Genomic DNA, 19,813 nt, shown 5'->3' with positions numbered 1-19,813 from the left:
TGTACGAATAACATGTATATTTTTAACCATGCACCAAAAAAATATTGTCTCGTGTGAATGTCCGAGTAACTTAGTAGTTTATATAATATATGGTGATCTCACTTAATTAAAAATATTATATGAAATCATCTTGTACTAAATGTGCTTCAATTCCCTCCTTCTAAGTAAGAATAACTTTTGTTAAATACTCTACTACTCCGATCTAAGCTATTTATTTATATGATAAATAAAAAATATCTTATCTCACTACTCCTCCATTCTTAATATTTATGTTTTATTATTTTCATTTTGTTCTGAGACTCAAGGTTTAATTATAAATTATTTTCTAATATAACTTTCTTTATTACATTTTCTTTCCAATCCATCTCTTTTAATTATGGAGATATATGATGATTAAATGAGTTTACCTTAATCAAAATATATCAAATTAATGACAATATTTAATTATTCCTTAATCTATGTATATAATGTTAAATATAACCTCTAAGAATATTTACTAAATTGTGTCATTTTCCTATTGAGTAATATTTTGCTCTTAATTGTGTTAGTTACTTGATTTTTTTGGAGTATTGATTTATACTCTTCTAAATATATATTACAAATTTTCCTTCACATAACGATGTAAAATATCAATTATAAATTAATTATTAATGAAAAAATAAAACTTTAGGAGGGTGTATATTTTAATTTTTTAGGAGTATATATATTTCTTTGAGTAAATTGTACTACCAATCCCTCAATTTTAGAAAAATTATATAAATCATCTTTCTATTTTTAGTGCCTACACAAACCACTCCTATTTATATATATATACATTATATTAACTACTCTTGCACAATAAATCAGTGTTATCCTTTAAACAAAAAGGATGATGAGTGTAATTAAGTTAAATAATATATGATATATTGTAAAGATAAATTCAAATAGTATATAAGTCAATGTCACATCATTTTTTGTTATAAAATGAATCAATAATTCTAAGGAGATATTATTTAAATCACTCTTATAATCTCTTATCTCTAAGTTTAGTCAATTGAACTTTTGATATTTATTTATTTTTATTTATCTAATTTAATAATCTTTAGAAATTTAATGGGAAGGCCACTACCTCTTTTTTCTCACAAGTCATATAACTTATGTTAATCAAAAATAGGGTCATGACATGTTGTATATTGAGTTAACATGAGAGCTTGAAGTTGGACCAAATCAAAATAAAGACAATTAGAGGATAAAATTCATGTTAATTCTCTTTGCTATAACTTGGAATATTCTTTCATCTATTCTAAATAGATTTTTTTTGTTTTATCAAAAAGAAATATAGCAAGCATAACCACATAACACAACCATGAACCATATATCAATTCTTCTTACTGATCTATAAGATGGTTTAAGGATAACTCTGCAACTGCCGTGTAGAAGTACACATGACTAATTAGTACATTAACCTCAAAATAAGGTTTTGGATCATCCTTTAAGGCTGCTGAGCATTTCCCCTCTGCATATCCAAGATCTCTATGGAGATAGTTTATTGCAGTTTGAGGATCATGAAGGACATTAGCCAAAGCATTTTCGAAAGCGTTTATAATGCCAGTATAGTCTTGGGTTGCACATTCTTTGATGGCTGGAGAAGGGTCTGTTTTCATCATATTCTTAAGGAAAATTTGGGATAATGTACTATTCTTTATTGCTTGCTCTAAGATGAAAATGCTGAGTTCAATATAGTTCTCTGCTGAGGGGATTCGAGGGTCAGATTGTAGAGCTTCCAGGCAGCCTTTAATGTTCGGTGACACTCGAATACCGTATTGAATACAAACAACTTGATACAACTTAAAGTTAATGATTGATGCCGATAAGGAGGAATGAGAAATGAATATCAGGGAAAGGGTGAACAAAATAGATAAGAATGTTGATGGATTCATTTTTTTTCTTTTGGCTAAAGATAGTGCCTTGTAGGTTTTTTATATAGATTTTAATATCTATCCCCTGATGGGTAAAAAAAAAGTTGTATTGTTACAAGGTTAATACATAATTTAATAAGTATTCATTTGTATTACTTTAAGAATTAAAAAAATGAGTGTTATATCTATGCATTATAATATAAATATTTATACAAAATCAGTATATCATCTATCATTCATTTATATCATCCACGTGATCTTAATTCAGTAAACAATTAATTAAATCCAATGAGTTCAATACATAAATAAATGTGATGTAATTAGGATACAAACTAACTCCTAAAGTTTTTAATAATTTGTCTTCGGAAAATGATATATTCTCCTACAAATTCTTTAACGCACGAGAAAGTGGCATATATCATAAAGTGATACTTTATTAATTAATGATTGATTTATAAGTAACATGTGTCACTTTCTTTTGGGTAGGAGGATTTGTAGTAGGCTTTAATACGAGGATATATTACAAATCTTTGTCTTCCCTACGTTACAATTGCAAAATAACGGCATTTAAAATTGAAATCAACGACACTTTCGGATACTGTCTATGTGAACACAGTAGAATGTAAGGTTATATTCAATTATACTTCAAAAGCGCTATAGAAAGTAAACAAGTGAACGCTATTCAATGTCTATTTTCAATTGCACTCACTCAAACAAACAATATTAAATGTGTAGTTTAAACAATGTACACTCAAGCAAGCGTTGTTGAATGAGTACTTTATACAGCATTTGCTAGCAAGCACTGTTGTAGCTAACAATAGTACTTTTGATATAACAATATTATTAATGCATCTGTTTGTATACAAATTATATAGAAGTATAGACTAATTGAATGTTATGCCTTGAATATGCATGAGTATTCAGTTGTTATTCGTATTGCCTTGAATATGCATGAGTATCCGGTTGTTATTTTATTGCCTTGAATATGTAAACAAATTAGCCATTTTTGAATGTCAGATGTGAATTATGGCGTAGTGCTTGCATTAGAAAAGACAAAGAAGGTTATAAGAGTTGTTAAAATTTCTTAGTTAAAAAGGTTGTCCACAAGGAATATAAATATAAATTTTGTTTTTAGTCAAAGATTTTAAATGAAATTTGTTTTCTCGTATAAATGAAAATGCATACAAATTAATATGTAGTATCACTTTTAATATTATTTAATATTTGAATTGATTTTATCCCTTTAAATACAAGTTTCCATAATTTATATAAATAATGACTATTACCATAAAATTTCAAATCATGTATAACACATGCTAATAAGCACTAGCGTATCTGTATGGATTATATATGTATTTCATGTCAACCCATATTCTTATTTCCTAATATTGTCATTTTTATATATTTCATTTTAGAATCATATTTTTTTGTGTTGAGTGAGTGTATATGATATTATAATTTAAGTAATAGAAAAATATGAAAATAAATTGTGATATTATTAAAACTTACATTAAAAATTGAATCGGTGGTTTGATATTTTTGGTGTATGTAACTTTCTCTAACTTTCATTAATATTTTTTATTATATGTTGAAACATTATAATAATAGTTAATTAAAATGGAAAAATAGGCAAAGGGAAAATTACATTGTATAGGTATTTATAAGATGTTTTGACTTTATATATACTAGCGTACTGACAGATATTATCGTATCTATCAACCCACTTTCCTATTGTTTATAACGTGTATTGTAAATGAATAAAGTTGAAATATAGTAATATATGTTAAATATTGTAATTTGTAGTTGAATATATTCGAGTCAATCTTATTTTTTTAAAATTGTATATACAAATAATTGAATCAGATATAATTATTTTTGTTAATTGAATAATCATAATACCCACACATTCTCATATCTGCATATATTGGGTAAATGTCGTTTGAGATTTATGTTTCTAGTATATTTAAGTTCCTAGTAGACCCTAAAATGAACATTCAAATAAGTAAAAGGACAAAGTATGAAAATATGCAACACATACATAAGCAGATAAATTATATAATTTTGAATTATGTATCATCAATTTTGATTTATTGATTTAAAAGGGATTTTCTCCAATTATGTGTATTGTCAAGTATATCAGTTGACGGGGACAATCCTTATGTGTATATCAATATTCCACAGTATTTCCAGTTAATGGGGACAATCCTTAAATTAGTTAGTTTATATTTGTTTCCAATTATAAGTATATTTTTTTCATTATATATAGTATGGGCCTTTATTGTTTTGGATGTATATAAATAATGAAGAGAACCAATAATATAGAATCAATATGTTAGTAAAATTTAACCACAACTACTAAAAACTTTGAACTATTGATTACATAATAATATTTTTTATTTTGAAAGTTAACAATGTGAAAAAATATTTATTCAATTAACAAAGTTAAAATTTAACGTTACTAAAAACTTTTAAATCACACAATAATTCCATCAAAATTTTACATAAAAAGGAAAAGATATTTTTTCCCTTTTGTTTGATCTATATGAGTATGAAATAATTTTCAAAGATTTCTTTGATTACATAATAATATTTTATGAAAAGCATAATTATGACCAAGATATTAAGCTATTATTTTTAATTAAATCTAAACATCTCTTGGAAACTAAATCATATGAATTAAACATATCAATTAAGTATGATTTGCATAAAAGTGAATAAAGTTGATCAAATGTTACCTCTGTATAAAAACCATAATTGGGGCATATCAGGAAAAGTGAATCATATAAATTAAATATAATTGGGCCATATCAAGGATTAAGAAAAAACGTGAGGGCAATTTCGGAACCTCAAAATTTGCTTCGTCTCTTTAAAATCTAACACCCTAAATTTTGAACACAACTTCTCTTTTTTTCAGCCACTCTTCAGTCTCTGCATATTAGAGTTTCTATTCCCTCTAAGATTCAAGGGTAGTACCACAATATGAAGGAGGCGTGTGGCTCATCATATCCTTCATTGTTTGAGCTCATTCTATGACGGCTCATCTAACATTCTCTATGTGCTTGTTCGTGTTAGGTATCAGTGGTTAAAATACACCTAGAAGGGGGGTTGAATAGGTGTAGCTGTTAGAATATTCGCTTTTCTAAAATCAACACTTAATGTTGAATTACCCCAAATTAATCGATTAAAGGAATGAAGATAATCGATTAACGCGATTGACTTAATCGATTAAAACATAACAGCAAGCTCAGATAGATTCGGTTTCTTGCACGACAATTAACCGATAATGAAATGAATACACAGAGCTTATAATTTTATCAGAGTATTAACAGTATAGCACCGATACAGAATATAGGAATTAATTCTACTATACAAGTTAACCGATTAAATGCAATAAAGAGAGAAAAAGAGAGAGAAAAAAAATCCTGCAACACTATTTTTATCCTGATTCGTTTGCGTGTCCACTTGCAAACTACATCCAGGCCTCCCGGCTGATCTGGGAGATTTTCTTCACTATAATTGAATCAATGTTTTTACAAGCACTTCTTCCAATTACAACACTTAGACATTCACAAGAAAATAAAGAACCTTATTCTATGGTTTGACTCCCTTCCTACCGACAAAGAAAACCTTTCTTTCGGCGTAGCCCCAGCCAAGAACCTTGTTCTTTCCTTATCAAGAACTCTAAGCAATATGAAGATACAACTCAATCTCTTAGGTGGTACGACACCTCGAGATTCCCAATGTTACAACGATTTTTCACAACAAAACTATAGAGTAAACTTAAGCAATTACAAAGCTCATATTTAACACATAAGACCTTTACTCTAAGCACCTAACACAAACTCATGCAATATGACAATGTATTAGTTTGAAAAACAGAATTCACAGAATGTAAAAACTTCACAAAAGCATCAATAAAATGCATGAACATGTGAGATGAAATGATGAGAAATATATCATGAAATGCCACTCAATACTAAAGCATAGAATTCTCTCCTTTCTAAACTCACAAATGCACTATCAACTTTCCAAGTTTTTTAGTTTCAACAGCTTTTCAAAAAGTTAGGTTAATCGATTAACGTATGCCTTAATCGATTAACAGCATATTTTCATATGTATTTTCAATTACCGAAACTCAAATATGTTATGCACTTGATTCATACATGTTTAACACTAAGTTTATGCCTAGGATGCACATATACATGTATTTATGTGATGCATGAACATATTATAAATGACATATCTCAAAGATGAAATGATTTAAAAGTTTTATGCATATGAGACATGTGTTAAGGTGACCTAAGCCTTAGACTCAACATAAACTAGTCTCTAGTCTAACTCTAGTACCAATCAAAAGACTTAAGCATGTTGATTTGTTGATGATCTTCAAGCTCTTATTAGCACAAGTTGTCATCATCAAAACCATGACATATAATGAGAGAGCTTTCCAAAGTGTTCCTCTTGACATGCACACTTGCAGTTCGAAGATAATGATTTTGTATTCTCTTTTAATTGCTTGATTATTATGTTTAGTATGTATATGGATTTGTGACCTTTGATTAATTTGGTTTTTAGTTGGTTTTTTTATATTCTTTTTCATTGCAAGTCATTTTCATTATTTGTTGCATCATTAGGTTACATCTTACCTTAAATTTGGATGTGTAAAATTATCAGTTTTCATGAATTCTGGATATGTGCTTCTAATAATTTTTTTATGGATTTATGATTTTGTAAGGCACTTCCGTCTTTCAGTTCCATCTTTTATTATAATGATTTTATATTGTTTTGTAATTTGTTGATGTGTAAATTTATTTGAGAATATTTTGTATTCTTTGATTGATTCATTTTTAGTTGGTTTTTTATGTTCTTTTTTACCGCAAGTCATTTTGATTATTTGTTGCTTCATTAGGTTAAATCTTAGCTTAATTTTGGATGTGTGAAATTATCAGTTTTCATGAATTTTGGATATGTGCTTCTAATAATATTTTTTATGGATTTCTGGTTTTCTAAGGCACTATCATTCAGTTCCATCTTTTATCATAATAATTTTATATTGTTTTGTAATTTGCTGATGTGTTGATTTATTTGAGGATATTGTGTGTTCTATGTTGTGTGTATATATATGGATTTGGTTTTTAGTTGATATTTTTTATGTTATTTTTCATTGCCAATCCTTTTTAATAATTTTTAGTTTAGATCTCAGTTTAATTCTTATATAGAGTATATAAGTATAAGAAATTAGTTTAATTTTGGATGTGTGAAATTATTTTAATTCTGCATGTGTGAAATTAGTTTAATTATGGAGGTTTGATATTAGTTTAAATCTTAGCTTAATTATAAATGTGTGAAATTATTAGTTTTCTAACTTTGGAATCTCTTGTAAGATTTTCTCCTTCTGGAATGCAATTCCAAGTTTCATTGTTCAAGATTTTACTAGAAATAGGTTAGGACTCTCTGCCTATAGATTTGTCTCATTGTAATTCTTTCTTGTAACTTGCTTTATATTATATAATATATTTGTGGGATATAGTTGCAGCTTAGCTTAAAAATTTTGAAAAGCCTATTTGAGCCGATCTAACTTTCCAATCAGCCAATGGAAAAACAGATTGTGGTAAATATAAAACAAGTTTGCAGAAAGTATTTTTTTTTTCTATATTAAAATAAAAAATCATAAAATAAATTTTTTTTTTAGGGCAAACAAGGAGCTATCACCATCTTCTTCAATAAATTCCATGGCTTTCTCAATTTAAAACATTTTTCATCCTTGTATATGAAAATCCTATTTCAGACCAAACCTCTTTTACTCCCTTTTTTTCTCCATCTTTCTATATGTATTGATTAGTTGGGGTGTAGCCATTAATTGGATGACATGGCAATGATCATGATAGGTTAAGATGACTTAGGATTAATCATCCATACATTATTAATAAGCATAAAACGGTAGGGGGAAAATAAAACCAACCTTAAATTTCCAAAGAGTTTTGTAAAAACTAAAGAAACCCTAAAAATATCATAGTTTTGAAATCTATGAGTCTTTAGATACTATTCTATCATGATACTATATCGAATAGTTTTTAAGATGAAGTTTGATTCAACTGATTTTGATGAAATCCTTCTCACTAGAAGTGGTGGTATGGTGACTTCCACAACTTAATTAATGAAATTGACTATTTGAAATTCAATCAATCCCAGATTTTCTTCTGAAATAATTGGTATGATTTTTTTATAGACAGCACAAAAGTGAGTGTTGGTACTATCTCACTACTTCTAGTTTTTTAATATTGATGTTTTACTTTTTTCATTTTGTTCACAGAGTCAAGATTTAATTATAAATTATTTTCTAATATAAATTTATTTATTACATTTTTGTTTCCAACTCATATGTCATCTCTTTTAATTATGGGGATATATGATGATTAAATGAGTGTACTTTAATCAAAATATATCAAATTATTGACACCATTTAATTGTTTCTTAATATATGTATATAATGTTAAATATTAACCTATAAGAATATTTACTAAAGTGTGTCATTTTCCTATTTAGTAAAACTTTGCTCTTAATTATGTTTATTTATTTATTTAATTTTTGGATTATTGACTTATACTGATCTAAATTTATATTACAAATTCTCCTTCCCATGACAATGTGATATGTCAGTTATAAATAAATTATTAATGAAAAAATATAATCTTATAACATGTGTTATATGTTTAAAGGAGGGTTTATATGATAATTTTGTAGGAGTGTGTATTTCTTTTGTCCCAATTGAACTTTTAATATTAATTTATTTTTATTTATCTAATTTCAGCTCTTAGTTAATTAGTACTATTTACAAATTTGATGGGAAGGGTACCGCCTCTTTTTCCTCATAAGTAGTGTAATTGATGTTAACCAAAAGTCGGGTCATAATATGTTGTATATTAGAGCTTGAAGTTGGATGAAATAAAAAAGGATACAAAATTAGAGGACAAATATGACTTTATTTATTACATTTTCTTTATTTTATTAAAAAGAAAAATAGCAAGCATAACCACATAATACAACCGTGAACCATATATCTATTCTTCTTACTAATGTATAAGATGGTTTAAGGTAAACTTTGTGATTTCTCTGCTGCATATCCAAGATCCCTCCAGAGATAGTTTCTTGCAGTTTGAGGATTAGGACTGATATTAGCCAAAGCATTTTTGAAAGCCTTTATAATCCCATCGAAGTCTTGGTTTGCACATTCTTTGATGGCTGGAGAATGGTCTTTTTCATCAAATTCTTAATGTGATTTTGGGCTATTGTACTATTCTTTATTGCTTGCTCTATGATTAACCTGCTGAGTTCAACATAGGTCTTTGCTTGGGGATTCGAGTGTCAGATTCTAGAGTGGTCAGGCAGCCTCAGCCTCGAATGTTCGGTATCACTTGAACACCGTATTCAATACAAATAACTTGATACAACTTAAAGTTAATAATTGTGGCTGCCAAAGGGGCATGAGAAATGAAGATCAAGGAAATGGTGATCAAACATTTTCTTCTTTTTGGCTAAAGATAGTGCCGTTTAGTTTCTTTGTATATAGATTTAATATATATCACTATATGAGTAAAGAAAGTTGTATTTTTTACAAGGTTAATATATAATTCATTCTTTATTCATTTGTATTATTTTAAAAGTCAATAACAATTACTATATAAATGATAAATAATTTGTTTATGATGTAATAAAAATTTAGTGCATACATACTAAGAAAACAAATATTCTTTAGTATTGGATGGTCCAGTATTGGATGAAGATGATTTACAATAATTAACGAAATGATATGGTGAGATAGCAAATTAGAATACATGACATATTGACGCATGAAATACAATGGTTGAATGACTTCTTTTTGTTTTTTATGAATGAATGAAAAATGATGTATTTTTCTATATGTATATATTCATGATTGAATGCATGCATAAGTCAAGAATGGTGAATTTTTCTTTTTCAATGCATGTATGTATGAATACATGAATGGATAAATATATAGTAGAATGTATAAATAATGTATTTTTCAAAAAATGCATTTGTGCATGAATGAATGGGTGAATAAGTAGAATGTATGAATGACATATTGTTCTTTTTTTGTGGATGTGTGAATAAATGGATAGATAAGTAGAAAAATGTATGAATGATGTATTTTTTCTTTTTAAATGCATGTATGAAAGCATAAGTCAATGAGTGTTTGAATGATGTATTTTTTAAATTTGTCTTTTTGAATGCACGAATGAGTAATTGAATGAATAGATTAGTGATGAATGTTTAAATGATGTAGGTGCATGAGTGAATGAATATTTGAATTACACATTTTTTCTACTTACATGAATGAATCAGTCAATAAATGCAGGAATTATATATTTTTGAATAGATGAGTAATGAATTTTTGAATGATGTATTTTTATTTTTGAATGCTTGCATGAATGAACAAATAAATAAGTAGAAAATTGTGTGAATAACATGTTTCCCTTTTAAAATGCATGTATGCATGAATGATTTTATGAATAATATTTTGTTTCTTTTTAGTTAATGTAGGCATGGATGGAGTGTTTGATAATGCAAAATGTATGCATTTTAGAGTAATGGGCACTATGTTAGATTTTTTTAGCCATCACTATAAGATATAAAGTGTCATTGTTGATTGACATTTGTCATATAGTTTATGCTAACCTGGGGTGAATATTGATTATCCACGGTTTTTTGAAAATTATATATAAGATGATGAGTTCTATTAAGGGTACTTATTTTGCATGCATGTGATGTGCCTATGGTATAGGAACCAATTTGCTACGATATCCATATCATTAGGATTTGAGGTGACTATGGTATAGGAACCAATGTGCCTATGGTATAGGAACTAATGTGCCTAATGTAAAGGAACATATTTATTAGGGTAAAAAATATAGAAAATGTATTAATCATACCGAGTTTTGGATTTTAATATCCGGATTCAGGAGTCGGTTATGGATTAGGGATGGTATTAACATTCTATCCGCTCGTTTTAAACAGTACCCTCGTTGAATTGCAAGAATTATTTTATTATTTGGTTATTTAATTAATAATTGAAAAAAAGACAAATTTTATTTGATTTTTTGTTGTGTCTCATAAGATTAAATATTGCTCCTACATATTTCTATGAGCAATAGAGAATTAAGAGTACGTAGTCCTTTAGAAAATGGTTTGTTGGTTGGATAGCTTTTTAGGTTAGAAGTAGAAGTGGTGTGAGACGGTCGTCTAAAGGATAAGTTAAGAGTAAGAAACCAACATTTGCGACTCTTCGTCTATCTTGATTTGATTAGTTATTTATATCATTTTTAAGAGGAAATATTTGTTTAATTTTTTATATTTAATTGGTTAGAGGAAAGTGATTTTATTATATTGTTGTTGCCAATTATTTATTAAATTAATAAAAATATTTTATTTTAATTGGAACTAAATCACATGCATAAAAGTTTAGAAGTACGACCATTCGAAAATGATATGAGGATGATAAGTTATATCATGACCCTCCTCTATTTTTTATTAATCCTAAAAAAAGTAATATATGTTTAATAAAAGAATATAAAAAAAATTGCCATCTGAAAATTTTTTCCAAATCAAGTGATTTTATTAATTGTCATTTTTAATTATAGAAGAATTCTGATTATTTTTAATTTTTATTAATTTGTATTTAATTTCAAAAAAGTTTTTATTTAGTTGTTAAAAACAGAACCATCTTGTTTTTTATATTATTTATCACATAAAATATTATCACAAAATATTTATTAATGTTATTATTATTATTTTTTAATATGATTAATAGAAATATTTTTGAATTATTTGTAAAAACAAAAATTTTGTTTATTAAATACTAAAACATTATAACACAGAATTAGTAAAAAAATGGAAACAAGAGCACCTAGGAAAATGGAATACCTAGTTTCGAGTCGGCTAAGGCCCCTAAATGACAGCTCAGTGGTAAAGGATGTAGGGGTGCAGAGATAGCTAGGAGGTTTGCCTAGAAGCAACCATCTTTGAAAGAGTGTGTAATAGCTCATTGACCGAGCGCTCTTAAGTCGAAGATGAACGGGGTTAAGCGATCTGCTAGCATGTAGAAATCTGAGAACAAACTGGCCACGAGTCGGTCGGCAATTGGTTTAGGATGGAGAACTCCACGTGGAGGACCAAGACTCATGTGATGAAGGGGAGCATGGTGTATAACCATGCACTAACCCGCATTTGATCCGATGCTAACACAGAGACTGAAATATGCTATCCAATTTTTTCCAACCTGTTTGATTGACTCAGAAACTCATAATAAAGTAGAAGATGTGTTTCATACTTGTTAGGTATCAGTGACCTAGGAACACCTAGAAGGGGGGTCGAATAGGTGTAGCGGTTATCAATCATCGCTTCTTGCACCAAAACCCAATTCTGGAAACAGCCCAGTTAATCGATTAACACCTAGTCTTAATCGATTAACAAATGCACATAACAGAATGATCAAAGAGGCAAATTGCACAGTTATTTAAAATCAATTGAAAAGAGATAAAGCATATATTTTTAAGCACTATTAATAAGCATATGGCAGTGAACAATTATGCAAAATATCAGCTATTAAATCAAATTGAAACAGCAAGAAAATTAAAGAAGATTTAAGGAGAGAACATCATGCAAAGATGAATTTTTATCGTGGTTCGTTTGCGGTCCACTGCAAACTACATCCAAGCCTCCCCTTCTGATCTTGGGAGATTTTCTTCTTCACAATATTGAATATACGTATGATCACACACACCAATTCAATTTACAAAAACATAGGACGTTTCTTTCTTGGAATCTAACTCCTAAACCCTTGGTTTGACTCTACCTATCGCTTGAGAAAACCTTTCTCGCGAAAAAGCCCCAACCAAGATTCTTGTTCTCAAATCAAGACCTCCTACTCTCGGTGAAGAATCCCAATCTCTGTGGTGGTACGACACCATGAGATAAATCCATAATACACAAAAACAGATTAAAACAGCAATGTATTATAAGCATAATAATGCTTGAAATATTACAAGTAAAAGACCTTAAGACTAACTCACTCACAAATCACTCAAGCCATTAAGAACATGTGAGTTAGTCAAAAAACAGTAATCAATTATATATCTCTAACCATCTTTACAAATAATGCAAGAACATGTGAACAAGATAAGAATGAGCATAAGAATGTGAAAAACAGTATGCAAATCAAAAATCAATTAAGCATGGTAACTCTCTTCCTCACACATGCAGCTCTCTTGCAAAAACAGAATACAAAACAAAATATGCTCTCTAAAATCAATCCTATACAATGGAATGCAATGCTACAGTTTTTTGGAAGTTGCCTCTATTTATACTAGGTAGTTTTTACAGCTGGATTCGTTGCAATCATTTAAACGGTTGAAATAGAAATCAGTTATAACACAAAACAGACATGTTAATCGATTAAGGCAACCCGTTAATCTATTAACCAGTGCAACAAAATTGAAACAGAAACCACTTGTAATAGAAACACTGATTTAACAGAAAAACAATTGAGTTAATCTATTAAGTCACCACGTTAATCGATTAACTAGCATATAAAAATACATGGTTCAAAAGGTAAACTTCTCATATGTTATGCACAACTTCTATACATGTTTTAGCAATTATATTATGCCTAATATGCACATATAACATGTATGATTAATGCATGAACATACATTTAACTAAATGATATGTCTCATGGAAATGATATAAAAATTATGATGGCTTGAGAGACTTGCACTTAGGTTCACCTCACCTTTACTCACTTACTACAGCGCACATCCCTGACTACTTAGAATAATGACTCTATTTATATCATAGTCTAGATCTGACCAAATGAGATTTAGGCATGTTGATTGTTGAGTCATCTTCAAGCTTTAATAGAACATTGACTTTATCAAAACATAGGCAAAACATTGCTAGTACTATCATTGGCATTTTGCATTTTCAATGCTAAGGGCCAGGATGGGCGTAAAGCCAATGCCATGGTATTTTTCGTGTATCTGCTTGCAATGAATCGCTATATCCCCGCAATTTTCACAAGACACTTTAAAGCTTTTTCACTATTGTTTCTTTGTGGAACAAACTGTATTTTTGCTAGCTTTTTTGTGTGTAGTTTAACCTAATAGCATAAACCCTTATTTATAGTACAAAAAATGAATAACCCTTTCCAAAAAAATGCAAACTTTTTTTTTAAGCAAGGGGCTTAGCCCATAATATATTAAAAAATGGTAACCATACAAGCTTAGTTGACAAACCTATAAGAAGGTAATTGAAGACAATTCCTATACAAATAAGGATGAATTATAGAAGGTGGATGAGTCCACCAAGTATAGCAATTCTGTTCAATGCCCAAGTTTGCCAATAAATCAGCACATTGGTTTCCCTCCCTATAGATATGCGTTATCCAACAATCCATTGAAGACATGAGAACCTTGCAAGACCTCCAAATGGCCATTAATTTCCAAGGGATTTCCATGGTGCCTAGGAAAATTTTGGTGACCAATATTGAGTCACATTCTAACCAAATTGTGTGCCATCCCATGTTGTGAGCCTTTTGAATTGCTAAAAAGGCTGAGGAAAGCTCAACATAGAGAGCATCATGAATGCCAAAATAGGTAGAGAAAGCTCCCATGAATAACCCATCATGATCTCTGAAAATTCCTCCCTCTCCAGCATGACCCGGGTGACCTCTAGCAGCTCCATCAGTGTTGATTTTCATCCTTCCAAAGGGAGGCAACTTCCAATTGACTTCCAAAATCCTAGGAGATTTCCTATAGTTGACCTGCACTTTTAGAGACCTGATGATTGAGAAGTCATTCAAAGAAGAGCTTGCTACTGCTGAGGAAGAATTTCCAGCAAGAGTCAAGGAACTCTTGATCCTGTTGATAGCTTGAGGCAGAAGTAAAGTTTTGTCTTGAAATCTGCTCAAATTTCTGCAATACCAAATTGTGTTGACAGCAAGCACCATTGCAGCAATGAGGAGGTGTTGCATTTGAGCACTTCCTTTAGCAGCAAGGATCAGATTAGCAGCAGAAGATGTGTTAATTGTGATCTGGAATTGATATTTCAACCAATCCCAAATTGCAGTAGCAAAAGAGCAGGAAAGAAATAGGTGCTTTGATGATTCCACTTGGACTTTACAAAGATTGCATTTAGAAGCTAGAATGCAGCCCCTAGCTTGTAAATTCTCGTCTGAGGGCATTCTATTGTTGATAAGCCTCCAAAGGGTGAAGGATTTTGAAGGAGGAATAGAGCTAGACCAAATGAGGTTGCACAAATTCCCTGAATCAGTAGATGGCATGATGTTGTTGTAGGCATCCTTTAGAGATAGATTACCATCAATAGAATCTTTCCAGAAGATTCTATCTTTATAATTTGATAGCTTTGTGCTGCAAATGCTAGTAGCAACTTCATGATACTTATCAAACAACTCCTGAGGAATGATCCAGGCATTATTGGCAGTGAAATCAGCCACTGAACTGATGAGCTTAGGATGGATATGCTCAGGGATATTAAGAAGGTCCACTATAGGATTCCCTATCCAGCTATCTCTCCAGAAGTTTGTGTCTTTTCCATTACCTATGAACCAAACAGAATGGTTGGTGGCAAAGGACAGATTGCATTTGATTCCATGCCATATTGAGGATTTGAAGTATCTGTTGGTTGACCAATAAGTACCAAACCTTTCCCTAAAGAAAGCTGCCCAATGTTGAGAAGAAATCAGCATATTCCAAGCAAGTTTGGTGAGAGAGGCCTGATTAATTTTCTTTAGAGATCTCAGACCAAGCCCTCCAGCTTTTTTAGGAGTGCAAATTTTAGCCCAAGCCATTGTGACTAGCTTTCTAGTTTTACTGTCACCTGACCAGATGAAGTTTGTTATGTTTGAATCAATCTCTTTAAGCAATTGAGCAGGCCAAGCATAGATGTGAAATGAGTACAAAAGCATACTTTGAATGATAGATCTAACCAATTCCACCCTTCCCATTATTCAGAGCAAAGAACCTTTCCAAGCAGCAAGCTTGTTGGTGATCTTATCAGCCAAGGGTTGCAGATGAATCCTTCTAGGCTTGCCTATAAATAGGGGAACTCCCAGGTAGTTGACAGGAAGATTACCTTTATTGAAGCCTAACCAATCCTTTAGATTATTGATCATTCTAGCAGAAGCATTCTGAGTGAAGAACATGCATTTATTTAAGTTCATACACTGCCAAGAGACTTGAGCATAGTCAGAGAACAAAGCTTTTAGAGCAAGGATTTCCCTCTTAAGTCCTCTGCAGAATATGAAAACATCATCTGCATAAAGGACATGAGAGGTAGTACATAGGTTTTTGGGACCCTTGATGGATGATATCTTGCTCTCATCACAAAGTTTAGCTATTCCTCTGCTTAAGACATCTTCAGCAAGGCAGAACAGGAGAGGAGAAAGGGGATCTCCTTGCCTTACACCCCTGCTGCAAGTGAAGTAGCCATAACTTTTACCATTGATAACCACAGAAAGCTTTGCAGAATGCATTATAGTATTGATACAGGAGATGAACTTGCCACTAAACCCAAAAGCAGTTAGAGTATCAGTCAAGAATTTCCAAGAATTTCTAGTCTATGGTGTCAAAAGCCTTTTTTATATCCAATTTTAGAGCCAAGTTCCCCCCAAAGACTTTGTGATCAAGAAGATTGATTGCTTCAAAAGCACAACAGATGCAGTCTTGAATAGATCTGTCTTTTATGAATCCTCTTTGATTAGGAGAGATTACTCTGGCAGCTATAAGAGACAGTTTATCAGCCAGAATTTTTGTGATAATTTTGAATTGGAAGTTTGCCAAAGCAATAGGTCTATAGTCCTCAATTCTCTCAGCATTTGCAGACTTAGGAACCAGCACCACATTATTGGAGTTGAGGTTAGGCAAGATCCAACCATGCTTAAAAAACTGAAGCACAGAATTGCAAACATCCAAGCCAACAATGTCCCAATAGTTTTGGTAGAAGCAGCCACCAAAACCATCAGGGCCAGGGGCACCATTGCCATTCATAGAGAACACAACCCTTTTAATTTCATCCATAGAGGGATCCTTGACAAGCAAATAGTTATCATCATCAGTGACCATGTTAGGGATTACATCTGCAATTAAAGAGTTGGCAGAAGTTGCATTAGGAGTTGCAAAAAGATCAACAAAGTAATTAAGGGCATGGTGAGCAATATCCTCCTGGTCAGTGAGAATGACTTCATTGTGCTTTAGCAAATTCATAGATTTAGCAACTTGTCTGATTTTGGTGATTCTATGAAAGAAAGCAGTGTTTCTATCACCCTGAGTTTGCCAATTGATTCTAGACTTTTCTCTCCAAAACTCTTCTTCCATTCCAAGCACCTTCAGAAGATTTCTTTGGGCTATGACTTCCTCATCAAGCAAAATTTGCATATCCTCTTGGTTATACTGCAAGTCATTGATACAAGTTTGAATTGTTTCAACTTCCAGCATAGCTTCTTTCACTCTTTGGTGAATATTGCCAAAGACCTCTCTATTCCAGACTTTAAGAGTTGATTTTAATCTTCTCAATTTCGAAGATAAAACATACATAGGACAACCCCAGGATGTTTCAATTGTGGATCTGCAATTGGAATGCTGCATCCACATAGATTGGAATCTGAAAGAAGTAACTCTCTCAATGTTGTAAGAACTGCAATTTAAGAGGATTGGGTTGTGATCAGAGGAGACTCTAGGTAAGGTACAACAAGAAACCTGGTTCCAAGCATTGAGCCAACCCTCATTACAAATTGCTCTATCCAACCACTTTTCAGTAAGGGCATCACCCATTCTCTTGTTAGACCAAGTGAAGTCAGAGCCTCTGGTGCTTAGATGAATTAAATTCTCTCTATCAGAAAACTCCTTGAAGTCAATAATAGGAGTTATAGATGGAATTTTAGAACCTCTATACTCATGAGTACCCATAATGACATTGAAATCACCAACAAAACACCAAGGGCCAGCAAAAGAGGATAGCAGGAGGTGCAAGTCATCCCAAAGCTTTCTTCTAACCAAGTAGTTGGTGTGAGTATACACAGCAGCAAAATTGAAATTGATGTTGTTAAGAGTCATAGAGACTGATATGAGTTGGTCAGTGCAACCAAGAGCTGTAGGATCAATATTTTTATTGCAAAGACCCCATAAGCTAGGAAGCAGGTCTTGTCTTTTATTAACTATAAATAACTTGAGATTCATTTGAGACCAATATGAAGGATGGATCTCATTGAAATCCACCTTTGGCTCAGCAATAAATAGAAGGTCTGGTTTATTTGTCAGAACCAAATTTTTCAGCACCAACCTAGTATTGAGGTTGTCGATTACCCGACAATTCCAGAATATAGTATTCATTTAGAGGTGTGTAAATAACCACCCCTTCGGGTATAATGGACCTTTCCCTGACCACTCCTCCTCTTTTGTTTTCTTTTCTGAGATTTGGATACAACCTCAGTGAAGTCCCCCTCAATCTCCACCTCTTCCTCAGCTTCTTCAACCTCATTAGCCCATAGTTTACCAACTATTCTCATGTCATTCACTGCATTTAGATTCTCCATTTCCTCCAAGGGCAACACTGAAAATTCATTATCAATTGCATTGTTATCCCTAACCATCTCTGTTTCTGGTGCTGGCTGAGCAATTTCCAAAGATTCTAAAGTGTCTCTAACTTGTGTGACTTCTAACTCCTCCTCTGAAGAATCAATATCTAATTGAGGCATGACTCTGTCAGGATTTGGATGTGGTTCATTAACATCCATGTTCAGATTAATAACCAGATCATTTACTCTCAAAGGAATATCCTTAACTTGAGATGACTCTTTCTGAGAATGCTGCTTTTTCTCAGGCTTCTTAGGAACTTCACTGTCCTTCTTCCTTCTACAGTTTGATAACAAGTGTCCTATAGATTGGCAACCTGAACAAAAATCTGGAAGGTTTTCATATTCAATCCCTACAAAGAAAGCATACCCCTCCCTCTCCACCAGGATCTGGTCAGGGATGTTTCCTTTTAGATTAACATCCACCAACACTCTTGCAAAGTGCCCAAAAGTTCTATTGTTGGTTGCTTCATCCAATGAAATTGGTGTTCCTATACCACCTGCAATGGAGAATATAATCCTTGGAGACCAATACTCTTGAGGGAGGCCTATAATTTTAACCCAGCATTGACAGTGGGATAATTTTTGTAAGCTGGGGTTGAAGTCAGGTGTCCATAAGAATAATCTAAGGAAACCTGGTCCCAGATTCCAGGAACCAGTGGCACACACTGATCTCATATCTTCCAAGGAGGAGAATGAGAATTCGTAGAAACCTTTTCCCAGTGAAACCATATGCCATTGCCCTATGGAGTTCCAGAGCGTTGTGAGCTTGGCTTTCAGGGATAAATTTGAAAGGGTTAAGTTATAACCAACTTAGTAATCACACATGGCACATTGGTATCATATGCTACATCAGAAACAAACCCAATATTATTTTGAATTGAAAGTTAACAAATGTATTATTTTTGCACATTTATATTAGAGTTTAAAATCTATGCATTATTTGTGTAAAAAATACATTGTTAGTATATCATCAACAATTAATTTTATATTACTTTCGTTTGAGAGTTAATAAAAATTAACATATGAATGAAGAACGATTCACTAATAGTGTAAATCGTAAGAATGAGATTGCAACTAAGATGAAGTGAATTAGTTGACTTAAAAATTATGGCAATTTTTTCTGCAATATCAAGAGTTAAGAGCAGCTGACATAGTTTGTAGGAAATAACAAGTAAATAATTGAAGAAATAAAGAGAGAAGAGAGTACACCAGAATTTTACATTCTTGTTCATTGAAGGCTACGTCG

General features: G+C 31.4%; 1 protein-coding gene across 1 annotated transcript; it reads right to left on the bottom strand.

Moving 5' to 3' along the window:
• Positions 1 to 1,271: 1,271 nt before the first annotated feature.
• On the bottom strand, positions 1,272 to 1,919 carry LOC109340133. The gene has a single exon (XM_019577714.1). It carries the CDS (start codon positions 1,917 to 1,919, stop codon positions 1,368 to 1,370), a length of 552 nt encoding a protein of 183 aa, XP_019433259.1. The 3' UTR covers positions 1,272 to 1,367.
• Positions 1,920 to 19,813: the final 17,894 nt, after the last annotated feature.

This window comes from Lupinus angustifolius, unplaced genomic scaffold, assembly GCF_001865875.1.
Source record: "Lupinus angustifolius cultivar Tanjil unplaced genomic scaffold, LupAngTanjil_v1.0 Scaffold_144_14, whole genome shotgun sequence".
NCBI lineage: Eukaryota > Viridiplantae > Streptophyta > Magnoliopsida > Fabales > Fabaceae > Lupinus > Lupinus angustifolius.
This window is presented reverse-complemented; position numbering and strand designations above follow the sequence as displayed.

What these genes read in the sequence shown, in the direction of transcription:
- LOC109340133 (XM_019577714.1), bottom strand. Translation starts at nt 1,919, where the DNA reads ATGAATCCATCAACATTCTTATCTATTTTGTTCACCCTTTCCCTGATA.